This window comes from Apis cerana, linkage group LG14, assembly GCF_029169275.1.
Source record: "Apis cerana isolate GH-2021 linkage group LG14, AcerK_1.0, whole genome shotgun sequence".
Classification (NCBI taxonomy): Eukaryota; Metazoa; Arthropoda; class Insecta; order Hymenoptera; family Apidae; genus Apis; species Apis cerana.
The window spans coordinates 2,031,974-2,056,563 of NC_083865.1; the positions used below are offsets into that span (position 1 = coordinate 2,031,974).

Genomic DNA, 24,590 nt, shown 5'->3' on the forward strand with positions numbered 1-24,590 from the left:
ATTGCATCGATTGAATATAATATGACATTATATAGGATTTATCAATCGCTTTGTGAAAGAGAGATTAAATATATAGCGAATCAAATTTTCATGAATTATTATTGTGTGAAAAGAAATCTATAGAATCGAACATTTATACAATCAAGTTAATAGTACAATTTTCAAATGAATGAATCGGATAAAAGTAAAATCAAAATTCATCCAACAGTTTATTTTCTTATTCGACACATTTGAAACTCATTCCCATGTTCTATTTCCAAGGATATCAATGACTGGAACAGCCGCTATTATGGTTGTTATATGTAGAATTACGAGCACTGATAACATTTTTCTCTGTTAGAAGTATGTATTATAGCAAAGTAAGTCATTTTGATATTTCGCAGTAAATCAATTTCTATCGAAAAGTTTGATAATAGATGCAGTTTTATTAGAATCGCTTATTCTAATATTCGTCATATATATATAATGATAATAGTAAATAATAGTAAATATTATAATGATAATAGTAAATAATAGTAAATATTATAATGATAATAGTAAATAATAGTAAATATTATTGCCAAAAGAAATTATTTTAAATATTTCTAAAATATTCTAATACAAATAAAAAGTTTTCTTCTATTTACCTATATGTAATTTTTTTTCCGTTCTTAAACAAAATAAAATACAATACCAAAATTTTATTATTTGTTATAATCAATGACAAAAATCATCATTTTGTATAAATTCAACTAATAACTTGTATTATTAAAGTCAACAATAAGTCTATTTTATATGAAACACTATAGAGCATAATTATATATGTAAGTAATTTTTTTATCAAAATTTCTTTAGATGGAGAATAAAATTAATCTGTAAATTTCAATATTTTTTTCATTTTTTAAATACAATTTTTTCTGGAAATTTCTTTTACAATATTAATATAATAATGAAATATTAAAAATTAAATATTTTTTATTTAAAGAATTTTTAAAAACTTTCTATCTCGTATCATTAAAGAATTATATTTTAAAAATAAAAAAGTCACTAAAAAAAATCATTCTTTGGTATTGATTTCATCTTCAGATGATATTCTAAAAAAAAATTGCTTCATATATTAAATACTCATTATATCAAGATTTATTATTTACTTTTTTGGTTTAGATAAATTTTTTTATTATTTTTTTATATTTTATTTTTTTGACTGATTATTCCAATGTGTATAAATATTTATAACAAGCTGATCAATTATTTTATCCTTAAATTCACAGTGAATGATCGATACAATAACTTTTTATTCAATAATTTTTTTTATCGATTCAATTGATGTCATAATCATAACTTTGAATTAAGGTAAAATATTTTTAGAAAATACTAAGTTTAGATATTGAAAGAAATCCCTTTTGAATTTTTTATCTGTACTTTTTCATATTAAATTATTCTAAGCTTTTCTTTTATTATTTTTCACTTCTAAAATTCCATCCATAAATTACAAAAATTTTGAAATAAATGTGCAACAAGAGCAATACGTTTAAATTTAGAAAGTAATCATAGAATCTGCGCTTCATCGCTTCATCGTATATGGATCAAAGTTATTTATTATTTTCCTCCATGAAGGTCTATTCGAGAAGTTTAATATGCAAATTACGTTTATAATGAACTATTTTGAGGCATCATGAAAAAATAAACAGAGCGCAAGGGTGTGCAAAAATTATGATCTTCCTAGTCTCATGCTAATTGGAACTTTATCCAAACAATTATATCACTGAAACGAGAATGAAATGCCGCGCGTACAGATATAAATTCGTACTAAAGAGAAATTTCTAACAGTTCTGCGAGTGACGCACGATCTCTTAATTTCGAAAGCTCTAACATGAAATTTCATAACGTATCTGCGAACGACAAAATGAAGAATTACGCACTCCTCTCCCGTAGAGAACAATTGAGTAAGGTTGCTTAAAAAACATAAATCCTTATAATTTTATTCTCGAAAGGGAGAGATAGTAGGAGAGAAGGAACAAGTCACGAATGAAATATGCATTCGCAGTTAATTATTGGTTTTTGTTCCGGTGAGAAAAAGAGAAAAAAAGAGAAGACGGGAGGAGTAATAATACAGAATAGGCCAAAAGTTGAAAAACCATTTAGGATTGTAATAACTTTCTTTTTCATTGATTATTTTTATTTTTTATTTTTTTATTTTTTTATTTTTTATTTTTTTATTTTTTCATAATGAAGTTTATAACGCAGCGATATTTTTCAATTAATCTTGGAAAATTTCAACGTGAGCATCGTTCATTATCTCTGTTTCTCAAAGATGAACTTTTTCTAAAGAGTTATTTAAATGGAGTATTATAATTTTAAATTGAAATAAAATATAAATTTCGTGTTTCTTTATTTTAATATGAAATTTGATATTAATAACATTAATTATAAGAAACAATATTATTTAAATAACTTGCAATATCAAATAATTTTTGTCACGAGAACTCAATTTCTAGTACACACTAGAATCAAAAATAACAATTCAAGATAATAAATATAAATAATTAATAAAATAACTTTTGATAATGTTTTAAAATTTTTAAAATAATAAATATAAATATTATGCAAAATAGAAGTACTTTTTATTTCTTTTTTAATTCAATTCCTTTTGAATGTAATATTGATTCTTACTTAATTATTCATTAATAAAAATTCGTAATCGAATTAAAAAAAAATTATTTTAAATTTTAATTATAAATTATATATAATAAAGTAATAACAATATAATAACAATAAAGTAAGAACAATATAATTACAATTTTTAGATATTTTCAATAATTTGAAAAAACCAATTAAAAATTAAATTGCAATGTTACAAAAGATAATTTTTTTATTAAAAAAAATATAAATCATCTTGACTTTTTTAAATTATATTTTTTGTTTTAGACTTTATGATCTTATAGCTTGTGTTAATACAAATTCAATTACCATTTTATACACTTTAATTTTAAAATCTAAAATCAATAGAATAGGAATGTTTATGTGAAAAAATTTTTTATATATTTTTAAAAAAAAAAATGAGTGATAATTTACGTTTTATGATTTCATGAATAAAATTCGAATAAACCAATATCGACACGAATAAGAATTTTATTTAAAAAAATAAATCAAACAATTATATAATTAATATATTAATTATTATATTAATATATATTATGTATTATTTATTTAGTTAATAATTTTATATATAATAAAAAAAATTTTATATAAATTATAATTAACATGAAATAAAAGTTAAAATATCTTATTAAGAATTTAATCATTTCATTAACATAATATAACTTAACCTACTAGCTTTATAATATAGTTCCTATAGCTCTATCTATATTAACAGAAAAAGATATCATTCTGTTGAAAAATTTTTATTTTTTGTTCGTCCATATTTTTATTTCCCTCATTTCCATTACTTGAATTAAGCTTGAAAACATAATTTCTTCGCGGCTGTCAAAACGAAACGTTGAACGACACTCGAAGAAGTCGGTAAGTGGCAACCGGAATTGACTCAACTTAATTTATTCTTGAGTTTGGCCGAGTTGAATGGCCCTCTCTCCTTTCGCTTCGTCGTTCGTTAAGCAGCCGATAAGCAGAAGTTTCCAATTGGCCGGAAGTCTCCTTTCACCATCTTGCACGTTCCTTCAGGACCTTATTTATCCCTTTCACTGTCGGCCATTAGCGCTCGATATTCGATATAACGAAAAATGCTCAACCCTTCGTTCACAGCCCTTTTCAACAGTCACCCTTCACCGGAACCGGAATTATTATTTCTGATAAATGTCTTCCCTCACTTGGGAGACTCGCTTTGTATAAGTATGATTTACGAATTTTTTTTCTTTCTTATCTTTTTTTTTTTTATTTTTTATCTCCTCGAACTCCTTCCGTCTACTCGGATACTTTTGTATAATTTATGAATGGAGATTTAGATTTTATAGGATTACCGAACAGACCAATAATCCGGAGATGTACAATTGTTATTTTGCTTAAATTATTTCTGGTATTTATGATATACGATTTATTTCGAAATAATAAAAAATAAATTACGGAAAAGATAAAAAATTTATGAATTTTTTTTTATTTATTATTATATCTCGTATGAGTATGATTAAAAAAAAGAGAATTACAATTTTTTTTTTTTTGCTACAATATATATGTATCATAATATAAATCGTTTATTTCGTTATACAAAAGAAAACTAACGAAAAATATTGAACTTTTACAGATTAAATTGATCAAAATTAAAAATTGATTAATTTATATCATAAAAAGTTATGGTAAAAAGTTATCGAATATTAAAATATTTTATTTCATATCAAAATTTTTTAAATCATAATGAAAAAGTCGAATGAAAAATATGAAATAGTGAATTTTTGTATAGAAACATAATAAATTTTATTAATGAAATTCAATTAGACATTAATTTCTTAATTAAAGTTGAATATTTTTTAATATTTTTTAAATAAAATAATATTTTATTAAATACATATTATCTACATGAAATTTTTTTATTTTTATTTTAGATTTTTAAAAATCCTGAAAAATTAAGTTACATAATATTTCTTCATTATTGAATGAAGATTTTATTAAATTACATTTTCTCTATATAGTATTATATTATTTGTATATAGTATATAATAAGTAAATAATATATATACTATATATATAGTATATATTATTTGTATAATATCTTATTTTGTAATTTTATTATATTTTTTCTACATTTATTTTATTTTATTATATTTTATTATAAAATTTATTAAAACATTACTTTTATTCAATAATCACTTAAATTGATCTTTTTCAAATTGTTCAACATTACTGATATAATTTAAATTTCAATTGATTAAAATTGAAATTGAATAATTTGATTTTCAAATTATAAATGATATAAAAGAAAATTGCTAAAAATATTATTATTAGTCTTTATAACTAAAATTGTATTATTTGTGATAGAAAATTCTAATAGATTTAATAGATTAATTATATTATACAATTCATTTATAAAATCATTAATTAATTAATTATCATAAAATAATTTGTATTAGATATATACTTCTATAAAAAAAAAATAAAATGAAAATATATCTTCATCAAATATGAAAAATATGAAAATTATCTAGAAAAATTTTTATGTGATGTGAACAAAATATCATTAAAAAAAATAAGTGATTTTAGTATAGATTTTTGACTCGATTTACAATAGATTTTATATAATAAACATAGAGCTAAGAATATGTATTTTGATTTACAATCTTTTTATTTAATTAACATTTTTGACTAACAACACTTAATTATTTGTATTTTATTATTTACTTAATAAAAAAAATAATTTTTTTAGTACAAGTCATGAACAATTTCAAAATTGCATCAAAATTTGAAATAAAATTTTATCAATTTAAAAAATAAAAATATTTTTTTTAATTTAAGTCAAACTAATAGTTTTAAAAACAACTTTTTTAATTTTTTAAATTTTTGCAAATAGATTTTCCTCTTGATAGAAAATCTTCAATTATACAGAATTTTAATATATTTAGAAAAATTTTTCTAAAAGTCAAAAAAAAAATTGTTTTTTTGAAATTCAATATGTTAATTGAAAATTAAGCAATTTAAGTTTGTATCGAAACCAGATATAAACAGAATGAAACGTTTCTATTTCTGTCACATTGCCCTATTTCTGTCATTTTGTCGCTATCTCGCCGTCTTCAACTTCAATTATTTCTATAATTTAATAAATAAATCTTATTTTCGTATACTTTTAAAAATTTTTTCTATTTATTTTGATATTCTACATTCTCCTATGAATATATTAACCATATAATATTACATAATCAAGATTATTGATTCAAGAAACTCAATTTAATTAATGTTCTAAGATATAGCGTTCATTTTGCCTTGCTGTCTTCGATAAGAATTGATACTCGATTCGATGAATCAAGTGATGTCATTCCTCGTATACTCCTACTTCCTCTTTCTTCCTAGATAATGCTATCTGCACTTATTGCAGGAGTGGATGCCTCGAAATGTGGAACTACTCGAAATAACCGTGATCGCGAAATGGTAGTTCCACGCTTACAATAAAGCCCCGATGCTTGTTTCAAACGAGTTCCAACGTCGTGAACTATTCGATGTAATCGCGACTTTGGAAGCATTATGCATCTTCCACGAAGATCTTAAATGCGACTGCAATACATGCTTGTAAATTGCGTGGAAACACGAGCCGTGAAATCGTCAAAGAATAATTGAAATCAGTGGATGCACCTTAGAGAAATTGCGCCTCTTTGCTGCTCTAATCTGCGTAAAACAACATAGAGATGAATGGGTAATTCTGTGAAAATTTTGTGGAAGTATAATTTGACGAGAAATGTGGATCACGATATCGTCGTATATTTATACAGTTAGAAAAATATTTTTGAAATTTTATTTAAATTAGAATGCTAATATTGGTGGATCTCACTTTAAAATTTATTTCTCTTGGTAGAAATTTTATTTTCTTAGAACGAGAACATCATTTATCTTCGAAAAAATTATTTTCTGTGGAGGATAATGAAAAAAGGATTCAAGAAAGATAAAAAAATAATTATAAGTCAATAAATTAATATTTTGGAAGTGTTATAATGTATAAATGAATAGATAAGAAAATTATAATATTTTATAAAAAGATATTAAAAAATTTAATTTTTCTGATATAATAAAAAATTTAAAGATAATAAAATATAATGAACATATAACTTTCCATAATTTTAATTTTAAATAATAAGTTATGTTTTTACTTTATTCTTTCTTTTTTTTTTATTTAAAAATTTTTTTGGTTTTGTATTCATCCTAATTATATCTGAGATAATGAGGAAATATATTTCTGACGCATTTACAATATTAACATAACATTTTTTAAACTAACTAAATTATATTCTAAACTAATTTCTAAATTAAACTATTTTAAAAATAATAATAAAATTTCAAATAATAATCAGATAATACAATAAATGATTTAAAATATTACGTAAAAGAACTATTATTTTATTTTTATATAATTTTTATATAAAATAAAACATATCTGTTCTTCTCTGATTCCATATCTAGAATTAATTTTCAAATATTTTATTTAAATATTATCCAAGTTTGTCCCTACAATTTTAATCTTTAATCTGCTATGTAATCGAATCGAATCTGATCTCTATTCAATAACTATTTAAATATCGTTTAAGGTACAAGCAAAGAACAGAATAGGACTTAATTAGAAACACTTGGTTGCAATACGATAATCTCTCCGTGAATGGTTACCAAACGGTCTGATTACCACTGGAAAATTCAACTGGAATGTCGCTCGGAGGCTCGAGGATAATTGATTTCGTCTAAAGCAAAGCCGGCGGAGTTTCATTCAGTGTACGAAGCTTCTGTGCAAAGGTTATTGCGTTTGCTCCAATTATTCATTAACTTTCACGGTAAAATTAACGGATAATGAAGCGGAGGAAAAGTTGAAGTTAAAGTCGCAATTTATCCCTAGTGTACTGAATCGAAGAGCCTCTCATATTATACGCTTTCATAAGAAATCTACTTAATGGATCTCGAAATAACTTAAGCGGGAAACTGAAAACATAATTGTTATTTCTTTTATATCTGTATTTGTATTATGGAAAGATTATAAATTCAAGAAGTCAGATTAGATGGAACATCTTCAGGTTTCGTGTATTTTCATTATTAACAGAGTTATACATATAAATTTAGAATTTATTTATATCGATTGTTATGTCTTATTCTTGTCTATGTCTTTTCTCAATTTATTGCATAATAAATTATAACATTATCAAATTGAAGATAAATAATTTTAGCAATTGTTTATAAAAAGATATTATATTTGATTTTTAATATATTATGTTTATCATATATTTTGATAATTTTTTTAATTTATTATCATCACTTGAGTTATTATGAGGATTTTGCTTGGCAGACATTGGTCATTAAAAAGTTATTAACAAAAACTTTTCTTTGAAATTAAAAATTGACGTTAGATCAGGTTAATTTTAATCAGATTTATTAATATAAATTAATAGTCAACTAAATTAAGTAACTAGCTCAAATTCATACTATTAAATCTATTAATTGGATAAGCTTTTATTTAATTTTAATTTGATAAGATTATATAAACTTAAATATCAATTGATGTCACAAAAATTTATTAAATTTTTTTACGATTTATATTTGGGTTTAAGTTAGATTAAATTAATAACTTTTTAATAAACAACAATGGTTTAATAAATAAAATCATTATTCACTGTAATGATTTTGATAACATATTAAAATATCATCAAAGTCAGAAAATCTTTTTTAATTTCGAAAATAATTTTCTAGATTTGTAATGCTTTACTTAGTGAAACTTATTAAAAATTTAAAAAATTTTCACCAAACAAAGCTTTAAAAATAAAAGACTTTTAATTTCCATTAAAAGAAAATATATTATATCTATAAAATGATTTAGTTTATTGAAACATAAATTAATTTAAAAATAATTTCGATATTTTTTGTTTTTCTTTCTTTGATAATTCAGTAAATCAATTTGCTTCTAATACTAATACCATAAAATAAGTAATCAAATTTTAAATATTGTGTTAAAGTAAAAAAGTTTCTAATGCAAACTTTAATAAATAAATTTTAACTAACATTTATGTCAACTTTTATGATTTGATCTTTAAAATCGATCTTTGAAAACTATCACAAATATCAATATTTTATAAATTTATAGATATAAATCATGAACGCGAAATTGCTGTGAATAAGAGTATCAAATATTTGATAATCTTTATTTGTCAATTCCCCTTTGTTATATTATAACTATTAAAACATCAAATAAAACTAAAAATCGTTCATAAATTATACAATAAGATATTCTTTCCAAGAAGAAAAAGAAGAAGAAAAAGAAAAGACACATGAAAAGAAAACATAAAAAAGAAAGATAAAAGAAGATGATTGTCATTGTCGTGTAAACTTGCAATGTGTTCTTCTGATCATTGATATTTTCGCCAAGTTCGCGATTCACATCCTGTTTGTCTGTGAAAAGATAGCATAGCTTGCATCCGCAAAAAAAGTAATATTTCACCTGAATGGGGAGATCGTAAGGCCAATATCAGCATATATCGTCGGTGACAGGGTGCGTTTCAAAAGCGGATTAGTTCCGGTATTGTATTTACAGGTGGTCGTGAAGTGAACGGCTTAGTTGCAAAATTGGCCGTGCGGTTCGTGATGCATCATAACTCCACGACATTCGTCGTTTTCCAGTCGGTTTTTTGAAAATTCCTCGTCGAGGAGGACTTTCGTCGAAAGAGTGGCAATCAACGGTCTCGAAAACTAGTTGCTGAACATTTTGGAGGAAGACAATTTTATTTCGATTTTTTTTTCTTTTTTTTTTTTTTTTAAGAGTTTGGCAATAATTGCTCGTATGATTGAATGAAAAGAATTCGGTACATATGTAATTAATTGTTTTATTTTAATTGTTTCGAATAAAATTTAACTGATTCTGTGTAAAAGCAAGATTGATGGCACGATGTTCAAATGTGATTTATGAATTCGGATTAAAAGCTGTAGAATATTGTCACAAATTTGTATTAACACATTTTAGTGAAATTAAGATTATAATTTAAACAGTGTGTCAATTTATCAATTTTATTAATACGCAATATTTAGGATATTAATAAAAGTGAATAAAAGGATGACTATTCTTCGAGACGAAATTAATTATCGATCAGCTACTTTTAGAACGAACAATGACTTATTACTGGAGGATTATTTTAGAACGGTATAATTATAGAGAAGAAAAGTTTCTCTATCATATTGGATCTTTTAAATTAATTGAAGGTATTAAATAGGCTTTGATTATTTTATTTCTATTCTATTTGTTTAATATTATTTCCATAATATATATAGTGGATAATATAAGTAAATCGATACTTGATAAAAAATTATTATTATTTATTTAAAAAAAAAGAATTCTACTTTTTAATAATTCTGAATTTGTCTTTTTTAAAAATAGTTTTATATCATGTAGCAAATAGAAAAATAAATAATAAAAATATAATTTCTTAAAAATTTGAAAAATTCAAATTTAATTATAAAGTTTGTCAATATTGAAATTTGGAATCTTTAAAATTTAATTCAGAGTGAGAGATATTATTTCAAGCAATCTACATGTAATATCTGATAACATTATCCGATTATTCGCGTATGCAATGTCATATATCCATATTTAACAATGTATTTAACTTAAAACGAAAATTAAATTATTAAGATTTATCACGAATTAATTATTTAATAGATATTGCTTTCCTTCATAATTAAATGGTATTAATATTTATATTATTAATTTCGAATTAATAACAAAATTAAAAAAAAAATCGATATAGTTATATATATTATAGAAAATAATTCCAAATTTTTTATATCTGCATAAAAAATATCTAATATAAAAATTGATTATGTTATTAATTATAATTGTATATATTTCCAATATGTTTGTGTATTATAAAATGAGAGCGTTTATTAAAATTTTTTTTTATGAATAACTTACCAAAAATGTCATTTGGATAAATTAGGAGAGCTATTAACACCATTAATAGCGCTTTTCGCCGATCCACCATTTTGTTACGGTCATCGATCCACCTGCAATGGAAAAAGTTAATCAAATGTAAAAAAAAAGATAACACGACATCTATTATAATTAAATCACAACAATTAATTCTTTTCTTCTTTATAAATGAATGGAATAATTAATTTTAATTTGTTAAAATTTCTGTCTCATTATCGTTATAATAACGTAAATTAAAACTTTTTTTCTTTTGTTTGCGTATTGAAATTTCGCAAATATTTCATTCATTTCATTTAAACATGTTGAATTAATGATACAATAAATAAATAAATAAATAAATATAGAATTCGAATATAATAACTATAATATAATAAATAACTTGAAATCGATTATATATTCTCACAAATTTTATCAAATATTTTTCTTATTTGAAATAATATGAAAAAATGTTATTTAAAAAAATTGTAGGATATAAAAAAATACGTATTATAAAAATTATTTTGATGATTTTTATATTATAAATACTTTTATATATTTTCAACATTTCAGAATGATTCAGAAAAGATCTAAAGAATAATTTTTTTATGGACGAATTTTTTATGCTGAATTTTAATAAAAAGTAGAGAATATAAAAAATAAAGATATATTTTGTTTATTATTAAAATTATTATTTTTTAGATATTTATTTTAATTGAGATATTTAATTTATATTAATACTTTCATTGGATATGATAAATTTCGAAATGTTCGAAATGAACTTCACATATTGATACAATCTTTGTTACGAATCTTATTTGTCTTATTCCTCTTAAAATTTATTTGTACATGAGTCATGCAACTATAATTTCAAGATTTGCATTGGATATAGAATTTTAATACAACATTATATATTTCTTTCAATTTTTTATTATTCATATATTTATTATTGTATTATATATATTATTTATTATTGTAATAATAACGAATGAATCAATTTAAATTTTATTATATAAATTTTGTATTTAATTAAACTTTTCCTATTTTCCCCATAAATGAAAATCTATCGATTTAATTGTTTTTCGAATCAAAGTTTTATGTTGACCATTTTACTTATATTTACTAACAAAAATATTAAAAAATATATTAACAGATGTAGAAAATTCAAAATATTATTATATACATTTATTTATTATGTATTTACTTTTTAAATATTACGAAATTATAATTTAATTTTTTAATGAAAATAATAGAATAAATTCAAATATTTCAAAAATGAAAATCACTCACAAAAGTCTTTATACATCTTACAACAAAATTCGTGATTTTAAAATCCTGATTTTGAATAAAAGTTTATAATGAGCTATATATAAAAAAATTTTTTTAGAAATTGTTTTTTTTAGAAATAGTTTCATTTTTTCAAATTGTTGAATATAATTTTGTTTAGAAATTTTTTTTTCTTTTATCTCAGCACAATATTTTATAATTTATAATTTTATTTTATTTCTCCATTCAGAAATACATTAAAACTTTGAGCATTGGTTTCATCTTTTTAAAAAATAATATTTTATCAAAAAATACTACACTTTATATAATCCATTATGTTTTACATATTTATAAAATTTCATTAAAAAGAATTTCAAGTGTAATAATTAGATTGAACGTGAATCAGGTATCGATAGAAGGAGCATGCTACGAATCCTTGCACAGCATAAATTTCATCCATATCATATTACTTTCCATCAAGAGTACTTATATACTTAATATTCATTATTTTATCGAAATCAAATATGAAAAATTGAACACTTAAAGAAATTTATTTCTATATTATATATATATATATATAGATTTCGGTTATGCATCTATTTGCATAAAGAGATATATTGTGTAAATATTTTTTAAATTTTACAATTTTTGTACACAATATTTTTTCGTATTTGAAAAAACAAAAATATGTTAGATTTAAACAGAATTTGTAGAACTATATATTATCGAAATCAAATTTTTTTTATTATGATTATTAATTATGATATTTTTAAAATTATTTAGAACACGTTATTTAATTATATTAATTAATATGACATCACTAAATATCTCGTTGTGGTTTTCAAATGGCTATATCCCATTCGATCAGAGCTTGATTAAGTGCGAAATATTGGCAAAAAATCTGCAATCTGCTTCAATTTAATTCCAATTCGTTTCGTTCTTTACGAGGTATGGTAAAAGGAGCTCGTTGGAAATAAAAAAAAAAAAATAAAGATAAAAAAGAAAAAAAATTGGAACTCTTTTTTTTCATGCTAATCGTAATATAGTTCAATTCGAATAGAGCTGAAAAACTGAAAGAAACTTTAAATTTAATCGAAAGAACAAAAAAAATATTTTGTAAAGATATAAACTATTATTCTTTATTACTTTTTCAGGGAAACATTTCAGGAAACATTTTAACAATCGATTAATTAGATATTGATTATTAAATATCATTCTATATGAATAAATAATTAACGATTTTTTAATATTTTATATCAATAAATAAAATAATAGAATAAAGAATTTTCTTTAATATTTTTAAATTATTTTAATTTCATTCTATAATATTTAAAGAAATATTTAGTATCGAGTTGTTTCAGAAGTTCTTTTCGTTTTTCTATAAAGATTAAATTCATAATCTAAACTAATCCTCTATTTTTTTGAAAATATTGAAGATACAGTCAATAGTAATCATTGTAAACTAGTTAAAGTTGAATGTAAAAACTTTTGCAGCGTCATTATTTGTTGAAATATCTAATGTTCGAAAATTGTAACATAATTTAAATTTTATTAATCAATATTTATTTTGAAATTTGAATCTCTGTTTATTTATTGATTAAATTCCAAAGCTTTTTTGCATAGCATAAATCAAAATATTGGTATTTCTATTTTGCTGATTTGTAGAAACTATTGATAGCCGATGTTCGTTTATCTAAAATTAAAATTGTAATTGTATAATAAATAATAATAAATAATAATTTTTATAATTGAATAATTTTCGATTGCACGTTTTTATTTATTTGTATTTACCATTAATGTAAATCTAATCTTATATATATTCTTTACATGCAATTTTTTTTAGACTTTCAATATTTCCTAACTTTTGAAATTATATAATATTATATATATATATATATATATATATATATATATATATATATATATATATATATATAATATTTTCTGTTCTATTTTAACACTTACAAGACAACATGGGATTAAATTTTGCAAATTCAAAAAATTATAAAATTTTGGTAAATAAAAGTTATATGTGTATGTGAATTTTTTTTTTAAATTTATTCTAAAGGAATGAAATTGATCTTTAGGTACAAAAATCTAGATACAATAGATTTTCACTTATAAAAGGACAAACATGTTCATGTTTTTTCAATTAAATTATTTATTAATATGTAATTATGTAGTATGTAATTCCTTCACTAGTTATGATATTTCGTCTAAGTAGAAATTCATATTTATATATATATATCGATTTCATGACACATTTTCTCTAAAATACATAATAATATTTTAAATAAAAATAAATATTTTGAATTTAAAAAAAAATTTATAATATATCTAATATTGAATGTATTAATATTTTATTTATTTTATGTTGAAGATTCAATCTACATTTTTAAATATGTTATAAAGAAAATTCACATAAATGTCAAAAAAATTCACATAATGCTTATTTTAATATGGAAGAGCTCAGTTAAAATTTAAAATATAATATAAAATTTTATTCATATAAATGTAGTTCATTTTATTATATCTTATGATTTTATATTTTATAATTTGTAAACTTTGAAAGAAAGAATTTTCAAAAATAAAATTTTTTTATTAGGATTGTTATTTAATAAAAAATTTGTCGAATATTTTGATTAGAATTAGAAAAATATAAAATTATTAATTATTTTCAATAACAATTTCATGAAATGTGACTAATTGCATTTTTATATGGTATTCTTTTTGTATGATATCTGCAGATATTCTGATATTTTCAAAAATACAAGAATTCAAATAAAAGTTAAATTAAAAATTTTTTTGTAACTTGAAAAAATTATAATATATTTTCAATATAAATATATATATTTATTTAAAATATAATATATTTTCTAAGAGAAAAATTTATATAAATTATATAAAAAAAATATTATATATAATTTATAAATAAGATATAAATAAGATAAATAAGATATTTATAAATAAGATGAAATTATTAAGATTAAATTATTATTTGATATTTTTTAATTTTTTATTTGTTAATAAAATTAGAGATATATTTATCTATCTGCAATTAAAAAATTTATTCCAAATTTTTTAATTAGTAATATTATATAATCAAATATCTTTAATATCTGAACTATAGAAAAATCAAAAATATCAACTTTATTAAAGTTTACATTATTTAAAACTGTTAATTGTTTTTAGAAAATTGAGAATTTTTAAAATTATTAATTTAATTTTAAATATTTTTATTTGATTAACTAATATTCTAAGACAAAAATTTCAAATATTCCATTATTGTTTAAAATTTACTATTTATTCATCATTTTTTTTATTATTTTTCTCATAAAATATGCAATTTCTCGTTCAATAATAAAATTCAAATATTCTTTTAATACAATTCTATTATTACTATATTGATTGCCTTAAATTATATCAGTTATATATCATGATATTTCGGGACAAAGAGATTTGTTTAAGAAAATGAAGATAAAATTCGTGAAGTTAACTCGCATAAAACTAAAACTGTCTGAAAAAAAAGATGAAAAACTTGGGTTTAATCTGAGTCTAATTTTTTCAGAAACAAGTCGCATAAATGTAAAGAATAATAGAAACATAAATTAAAGAACTTTAAATAAGAAGAAATTAAAATGTAAAGATTAAAGTTATATGGCTACTGTAACTCTTTGTAAAATATGAAAAGCGAAATTATAATATAAAAATATAAATAAATTCTCATATGAAAAATGATTTGTTAATGAATTTTCAGAAAATTATTTACATTAAATATTACATTGATCATCTATTAAGTTAAATGTTACATCTTCAAATTGAAATAAAACATAAAATATTTTATATATTTGACGTTTCTTTATTTTAATATGAAGATAAATGAAATTGCTTTATTTATCATAATACATAATATTATTCAAATTATATTTTTTTAATGACTTGTTTTACTTAATTTTTCTTACTTATCTAATTTTTACTTAATTCTAATTTCTACAATTTTATTGCAGCTTTATTATTGCATTATAATATAACTGTAACGTTGTTTTTTTATTTTTCAATTATTTTTCAATTATTAACATAAATTTTAATTTTAAAAAAATTTTATAGAACAAAATGTAATAGAGGTAAATCGTATTTTAATGACCATTTTCTTTCTTGTGTAACTAATCTAGTCTAATCTATCCACTAATCCATCTAATTAATCCAAACTAATCTTGTGTAGATAATTCAATTTTTTCTTTATCAGTATAATTATTTCTTCAGATATATGACATGTGATATCGTTTTTTAATTCAAATCAATAATCCATATATATCTTTACAATTTATAAATTTTTATAATAAATATTATAAAATATTATAAAATATTATAAAATAAGTCTTATATTAAAAAAAAAGTTGAAATATGTATTATTTCAATTTAAAAATATCAAATTCATTATAACATTAATTATGTAGATTTATATCTTTTTATACATGCGTGAAATATTAATAAACATAGATTTCTAAAAAATTTCTTTAAATTAATTTAATATTTATTAAAATTTCAAATTTCAAATTGGATAAAATAGAAAATATATCAAAATTATATTAACATTAAAAAAAATTTATTGTATATAAATATAAATATATATATATTGTACTTTAATTAAATCTGAAATAAAATTTAAATATTTTTTCATTTATATTTCAATATAATTTCTATAATATAAAATTTGATTACTTAATAAACATATATTAAATATAAAATTTTCAAAATCTTAAATTATAGAATAATATTTTATTTTTGTCAAACTGCATAAAAAGAATTTATAATATAATTTTTTTTTAATCAATATATTTTATACTATTCATTTTATATTTATTTTTAGTGAGAAAAAGATTTGAAAAATTATTTTAGTTAAAAGAGAAAATTATGTTATCAGTCCACGTGGTTCTTGAATTCAATATAATCTTATAGGGCAACAGGTGTGACATTTTCAACGATTTTACTATGTATATACATGCAACTTATTACAATCATAAATACGTGTACTATTAAAAATACTATTATAGGTTTTATTTTATAAAATTTCTAAAAATAAAATCTCTTTTTTCTTTCTTTGTTTTTATTTTTATCTTTTTTCCTTTATAAAGATTATTTTGTTTAAAATAAAAATTACAATTGGAATTATAAAATTTTGATATATGTAAAAAGAAAATATTTTCAGTTTCATATATATTTATTTTTGTATAAAAAATTTTTATTGTAAATATATTACCATAACTTTCTTGATATTCATGATAATATACATCTTATATAATACGATTTTCTTTTCTCTTTGCTCTTTTATTTTCTAAGTTATATAGATTTTATATAGATTTAAAAGTTATATATTAATATATAGATTTAAAAGTTTATAAAGATTTTTCTAAAAATCCGAAAACAATCTGATACATGAAAAAAAAATATCCATATATATGTCGAGTTATAAGAAATTTTTATTTTTAAAAACAAAAAATGTAAAAAATTAATAGTAACAAATCGATAATTTAAAAATTTATGAAATAATTTATGTATATTATAATAAATTTATTTAGCGAAATAATTAATAACGTAACGGATATACAAAACGACATATAATGTACAATATTTCAATGAGATCAGAAGTTGCGCGAATAAATAAGTAGTTAAAGTCTGTGATTAGTCAAACACAGACTTCGTGTCAAGTTTAATCTGACACTCTGAACTTTTATAATTATTATAGATTGATCAATATATGTTTTGTTATTTTAATGTATATGAGTATATTTATTGATGTATATGAATATATCTATTTTATGCATTACAAATAATATTTATAAAATTGAAAATTTTACAATTTTACAAATAAATCTCAATTTTTTATTTTCTTTCATCTCTTGTTATAATAATAAATCATTTCATTTCTTATAATAATAATAATAATAATATCTCTACAAATTATCAAATTTTAAAATTCAAAGTAAAATATCAGAGTCAAGAATTAATAATAATTTCAAAAAAATCAAATAATATAAAAATTTTCTTAAAAATTTTCTAATGTATTAGGATTAAATATATTATTTTTCTTGATTTGATAATTTCCATTATTTCAAATTTCCTGTTATTATTTACAATAGACAAATGGACAATGAAAATTTGTAAATAAATTACTTGAATATAATTTATTCTTTTTATGTTTTATTTTAAATAAAGATCATTTCTATATTATTTCGCAATTTATTTCATCATTACTACATTTCTTAGATGAATATTTAGATAAATTTTTATAGGATATTTACTATAGAAATTAATTAAAAGTCAAAAATGTTTATAAGAAAATATAATAGAAAAATATGTACAAATATGTAATTAACATTCAATTACGATTTTTTATAGATAATTTCATATAAAAAATGTCAAATAGAAAAAAAAGAATAATATTCAATTTTCCTCGTTCTTAATAAAATTAAAAAAATAATAAAATTAAATCTATGAATCTCAAAATTTCAAAATCTTTTGGTAACTAAATTATTTTTTCTATAATTATTTAATTTTTATAATTTTCTATAATTATTTAATTATTTATAATTATAACTATTAATTTATAATTGTTTTTATATAAGTACTTTCTGTATAAGTAAACTCTTTTTTCAAAATTGATAAATATGTTCACATAAAATAGTCTATCTTTATTATTTATGTAAATAATTTTATGTTAACTATTCACTTCTTAAATATTATTTAAAATATTTTATAAAATAATCTCATAGAAAAAAATATATTTAATAGATGTTACTATTGTATTAAATTATTCATTGTGAAATTATTGTGAATAAATTTCATCATTTCATAAATCATAAAAGAAAAATAAATATATAAATATTTTACATGTTTTTATGAATATAAATAAAAATAGTAATAAAACAAAAATTCCAATAAAGTAAATATTATAGATATGTTTCCTATATTTATTTACTATTCCAAAATCTTAAAAATTGATAAAATATTTGTATATTATATAATTAGTCTAATTTGAGTATAATCGATTGTGTCACTGAAAACATAGAATCAACATAATATCAACACAAATTTCAATTCAAATTATATCGACGAAAACAATGTCAACAAAATTTGTCACGAGTTATCATGCAGAAGAATGCAATGAGATTAAGTCAAATCAGAATATACTTTTAAAATAATTTTCACAAGTATTATTTATCCAGAGAATACCCGATAAATTAAGAAGTTTCACGATTAAAAATCAAAAGCAACATTGTACACTCAAGTTCAACTATTTGTCAAAGCGGCCGGCATCGACTCTCTGTTTAATTCTTCCCCCGCAACTTTTTGTATCTTTTTAAAATGGAAACAGAGCTGCGCAAGAAGTTAATCTACATTTGAAATTTCATTCGTGTCGAATGTGGAATAAAGTTGGCCTCTTTAAATGCGTTCCACCGATCCGTTAATTTAAGGAAATTTTGAAATAAAGTTCGCTCGTTCATCAAACCACAGGAACAATCAGCCGCCTAGAAAAAGGAAAATTCATCCGGCTACCTCAACCCTTAGTAGATTGTATATACCAAAGTTTCGCCTAAATGTGACACGTTCCATATATTTTTCTCTTTTTTTTCCTTTACCTTCCATGTGAAAAGTGATTTACCGAGTGGAATTTTAATTTGGCTCGCGATTAAAACGGGATTTATATCCTGCACCCTTGCGATTACTTTTTTTTTCGGATAGTGGAAGTCGACTTTGCGCGCAATATCAAACTTAGGATTATTTTTTTGTAGATATGCGATATCAAATTTTGGGATTATTTTTAAACCTTGTCCAAAGGTGAGAGACAAATGTTCGTGGATATGTATGCGCATATAATCCACATACTTTGTCTGCAGATAGTCCACAAATAATAGAAGATAAAATACGAATAGAGGAATCGATGGACAAGTATTTTGTCTTTCGTGGAATGAAAAACAAGAGGCAATATCTGCAGACAAATGAAGAAATATGCAAATAAAACATAAATTAAATAAATGAATAAATAAATAAATAAATCTTGTATGTTATAGCTAATTTTACAGAATATTTTTGAAAATTTTTATAGAATTCAGAATTATTTAAATTTAGATTAGATTAGATTTAAGAGGATTGTTTCTAAATTGATAAGATTGAAAATCTACAATTTATTCCTCAATTGTTTAATTTCTTTTTTCATACATTGAAAAATAGATAAAAGATATAATTGCTCAAAGATATAGCTAAAACTTGTTAGATGTGAACATATGATATTGTACGTAAATAAGGAATTCATGAATTATTAATGAAAAAAACGATATATTATAATTATTACATATGTATGTATATACAATAATTTTGGTTTTAAATTAATTTAGAAATAATTAAATTTAATAATAATAATATGCTTTCAATGAAAGCAATTCAAGATATAAATTTATTTTTTATTCATTCTGTAGTTAAGATATTTAATTTAATATTTTAAAAAAAGTTTTTACATTAATTAAACAAATACAAAAACTGAATTCTTCTTCTTTTAATTATAATTTAAAAATAGATAAACTCAGCTTCATTAAATAAATTTGTTATTTCTTTATTGAATAAAAATTTATTAAAATTGAGTTGTTTAAAATTATATTTAAATTTATATCAATATTGCATTATAGTTTTAATAATTTTTAAATTATTATATTACTATATTTTTCTTATAAATTATATATATATATATATATATATATATATATATATATCTAAATTAATTATAAATCTTAAAAAAATCTCATTATATATTTAATAATCAAAAAACTTTGTTCTATAATCAAAAAATTTTGCTCTATATGTAATATATAAATACACAATATGAATTTACATAAAATTCATCCACAATATTATTAAATTTTATTTAAATCATCACATTTTTACTTTAATTGAACATAAAGTTACAAATATATTCGATACATTTATCTTTTTAAATATCTTTTATATTGCGACTTAAAAAGATTGTCATTAATTTTTCACCAATCCACAAAGAAGATTGAAAGAAATATATCTGTTTCAATACGCCATTCTAAATCCTAAAATAAATTTCTTAATAGAAAATTCGATAAAGTTCTCTCGAAGCTTAACGTGATGTATTTTCATGCTGTATTTCCATGATATATTTAATAAGAATGAATAAAAAAAGAAGAAAAAGAAGAAGAAAAACACTGCAATTAAATAACATCGATTAATTAATAATTACAGACAAAGTTACTAGAAGTTTGAAGTTGGTCTTTTTACGTTTTATTCTCGTTAAGTTCTGCTCTGTCGATATTTTTCATTAAAATAATGTAATCCCAGTCGGTATCATAACGCAGTTCCCGACTTTTGAATGGTATTATAAAACGTCGAAACGAATGAAATGGCAAGAAAAGAGAAAAGCCTTCTGTCATTCCGATGGACATTAATTGATATTGGATAGTCTTTGCCTTATTTGAAAACTAATATCACATTATAATTGAAATGGTTTTCGTGAAAGGAATAAAAAAAAATCCAAGACCTCGTTCCAGCTGTGAGTAAAAAATTATGATGAACATTTTGATAAAGATTATTCGTTATGTTTGAAGAGAAAAGTTTTTATAGAAAAAAAAATGGTTTTATAGAAAGAATGGGATACGAAGATAATTTTAATCTAGAGCAGTTAAAATTTTGTATTTTTTTAGATGTATTTTTTTAATTGATTTCAACTGATTTAAAAGAATATCAATCGCTCTTATTTGAAAAATTTTATTTTACAAATATTACTTTTTTTGCATTATAATTCTAATTATGATTTCTCTAATTTTAATTTTTCTTTAGCTTTGAGATAAAAAAAATAATAAATGTAATTAATTTGTAAAAAAAAATATATAACATTAAATTTCAATATATAACGTTAAATTTAATTTTATTATTATTTAATTAGTATGTGATGATAATTTTATAAGAATTATTTTTTTCTAATTTTTGTTAAAAAATTTTTAATATAATTTTCAAACTTTAATTTCAAATTTACTTTTATATTGAGTTAATTTCATTTCTAGAAATCTTATTTTAAATAAGAAAGAAATAATTATAACATCAATAATGTTGATTAATAGAAAATAATAAAATATATATATATTTAATTTAAATTTTAATATATATATTTTGAGATAATAAAATATTAAATAAAATAAAATTTAATGCTAAATTTAATTTTAAAATAGACAGTGTATTTTAAAATAATATATACAAAATCAATTTTCTTCTATTGTGATATAACAAGAGTTAAATACATTATTTATTTAATGGTATGAATAAATCAAGTTATAAATAATGTATCGCAAGAAATATGTTATTTCTACGCGAATAGATAATTCACCATGAATCACTTGAATATTCAGCATGGTGTAACGCTTAATGGTAACCCAATTACTTGACAAAAAGTTTAGTGACCCATGTGTAATGAGATTAATCGTGATCTAACCATACTTCCTACGAACAAACAAGTCGATTTCGCTCGAGATTGACCCGCGATACAAAAAAAAGGTTAATTAATTACTTTTAGCATGCTTCTACGCGATAGGGGAAGTTCGTAGTTTTGCACTTTATTTACCAATGATGTTACTCATTATGGTCGCGTGAAACGCGATACCATGCTGTTTTCTTGAAAGAACTTTAACAGAGCAAGAAACTTCAATAAAATTACCTAATTAGTAGTTGAAACTCTACAGTTTTGTTATATTATTTGGAAAGAAAAGTTACAGTTGAATATCGAGAGTATCAAGTAAATGATGTTTTCAAAAAATTTTCGATCAAAGAGATGTATTTTTAAAGTTCTTTCAAAAAATAAGAATTAAAATTTCGTGCTTAAAAATACTTTTAAAAATTGAAATCATTTTTGGAATAATGAATTTAAGGATTTTTAGAATTTTTTTTTTAAATTCTTTATTTATTTTGTAAATAGAATTAAATTTAAAAATTAATATTTTATATTTTATAATATTTATTTATATAATTTTTATTTATATTTTATAATATTTTATAATATGAAATATTTTGATTAATTATTTAATTTAAGATAAAGATTTATTATTTTAAATATATAGTTATTTTCAAATTCATTTTCGATTTTTTCTTATTGTTTTGTTTGTATTTTATTTTTAATTGTTTTGTTTTGAAGAAGATAGAATTTTTTTCTTTTTTCTTTACTGATTCATTTTATATACCATGTATTATACATATAAAATTTAGATTGGGATCATGTTTAGAATATTTGCCATATTTTTTACTACTAAACATTTTCTATAATAACATTTTTTTTATATGAAATTTTTGTTATCTATTTAAAATTCTAAAACCATATATATATATATATATATATATATATATATATATATATATTATTTTAATATAATATATAATATATAATAAATAATGATTATTAAAATATATTTTCAAAATATCGATAACTTTTAATAAAAATCATTTCTTTTCTAATCAGCACTCATTGTGCATTATTATTTCTATTTTATCAATCTTCATCTTAATTAGAAAAATATTTAAATTCTATAGACTTCCATAGGGATAGAATTTAAAAAGAATGGTCTATGAATTATTAAAATTTTGATTTGTTTTAATTATTTGATATATAATTAATTACTGTGATCAAAATTTATTTATTATTAATTATATAATCTCACAAGTACAGAATCAAATATCTATTATGATCTTTTGATAAAGCTGTTATTCCCGATTGATTAAACAACAGAAAGGAACTATTACATTGTAATAATGAATTTAAGAAAAGGAAAAAAACATAGTTATATATATATTTTTAAGAATTGAACATCTTCTAAAATTTCATGATATTATAAAGATATTTAATTATTTTGAAATATTCTCCTGATATTATTTTAATGACGTCACTTTACGAATATTCAGATTATAGAATGACAATACTTTTAAAAGCTTTATTTCTTTTAATTAATAGTATCATATTTATGAAACTTGATATTAAATATTAAGTAAAAAATTTTATTTATTTATATTTTGAGAAAATAACTAATTAATAAATATTAGATAAAATAGATCAAATTTTGTATAATTTTTATGTGTTTCATATGAATAAAAAGAAACATAAATCAATAAAAAATTAATTTTTATTTCGAGATGCTTTTTTATTAATCTTTAGTTAATTATGATTAGATCATTTGAAATTCAATTTTTAAAAAAATATTCCAGCTTTATAATTAATTTTTAATTTTTATTATTTAATTTTAATTTTTTTTATTACTATTATTATTAATTATTGCTAAATTATTTATTATTATTGTTGTTGTTGTTGTTATTTATTAAATTACTTTTAATTTTTGAATAAAATAATTTTATCTTTATCTTGTTTTTATTACGTAATTTTGTTTAGATAACTATGTAATTTCTATAAATATATTTAATCATAATGATATATTACAATAATAATGATAAATAAATTTTAAATTCAAGTAATTGTAAAATTATTTTAAAAAGCAATATTATAATCCAATGAAATGATAACATATATAATCAATATATAATACATGCTTTAAAATCTTGTAAGTAAAAAAAGACTTACCTAGTCAAGAATAAATATAATTTTCTTCTCAATATTTTACGAATTTTCATCAAGTCGAAACGAACATTGAAATACTTTTTTATGGATTGTATGTATAGTTTTATTAGCTTGCATTGTTTAATTATT

At 20.2% G+C, this 24,590-nt stretch overlaps 1 protein-coding gene across 2 annotated transcripts in view; it reads right to left on the reverse strand.

Moving 5' to 3' along the window:
• The window catches only part of LOC108004398 (lachesin-like), a 173,259-nt gene that overhangs the window by 87,720 nt on the left and 60,949 nt on the right, over positions 1-24,590 (reverse strand). For both annotated transcript variants that reach the window (XM_062084194.1, XM_062084193.1), the window contains exon 2: positions 10,574-10,665. In XM_062084194.1, coding sequence (XP_061940178.1) covers positions 10,574-10,643 — 70 coding nt within the window. In that variant the 5' untranslated portion in view covers positions 10,644-10,665. The remainder of the gene's footprint in view (positions 1-10,573; positions 10,666-24,590) is intronic.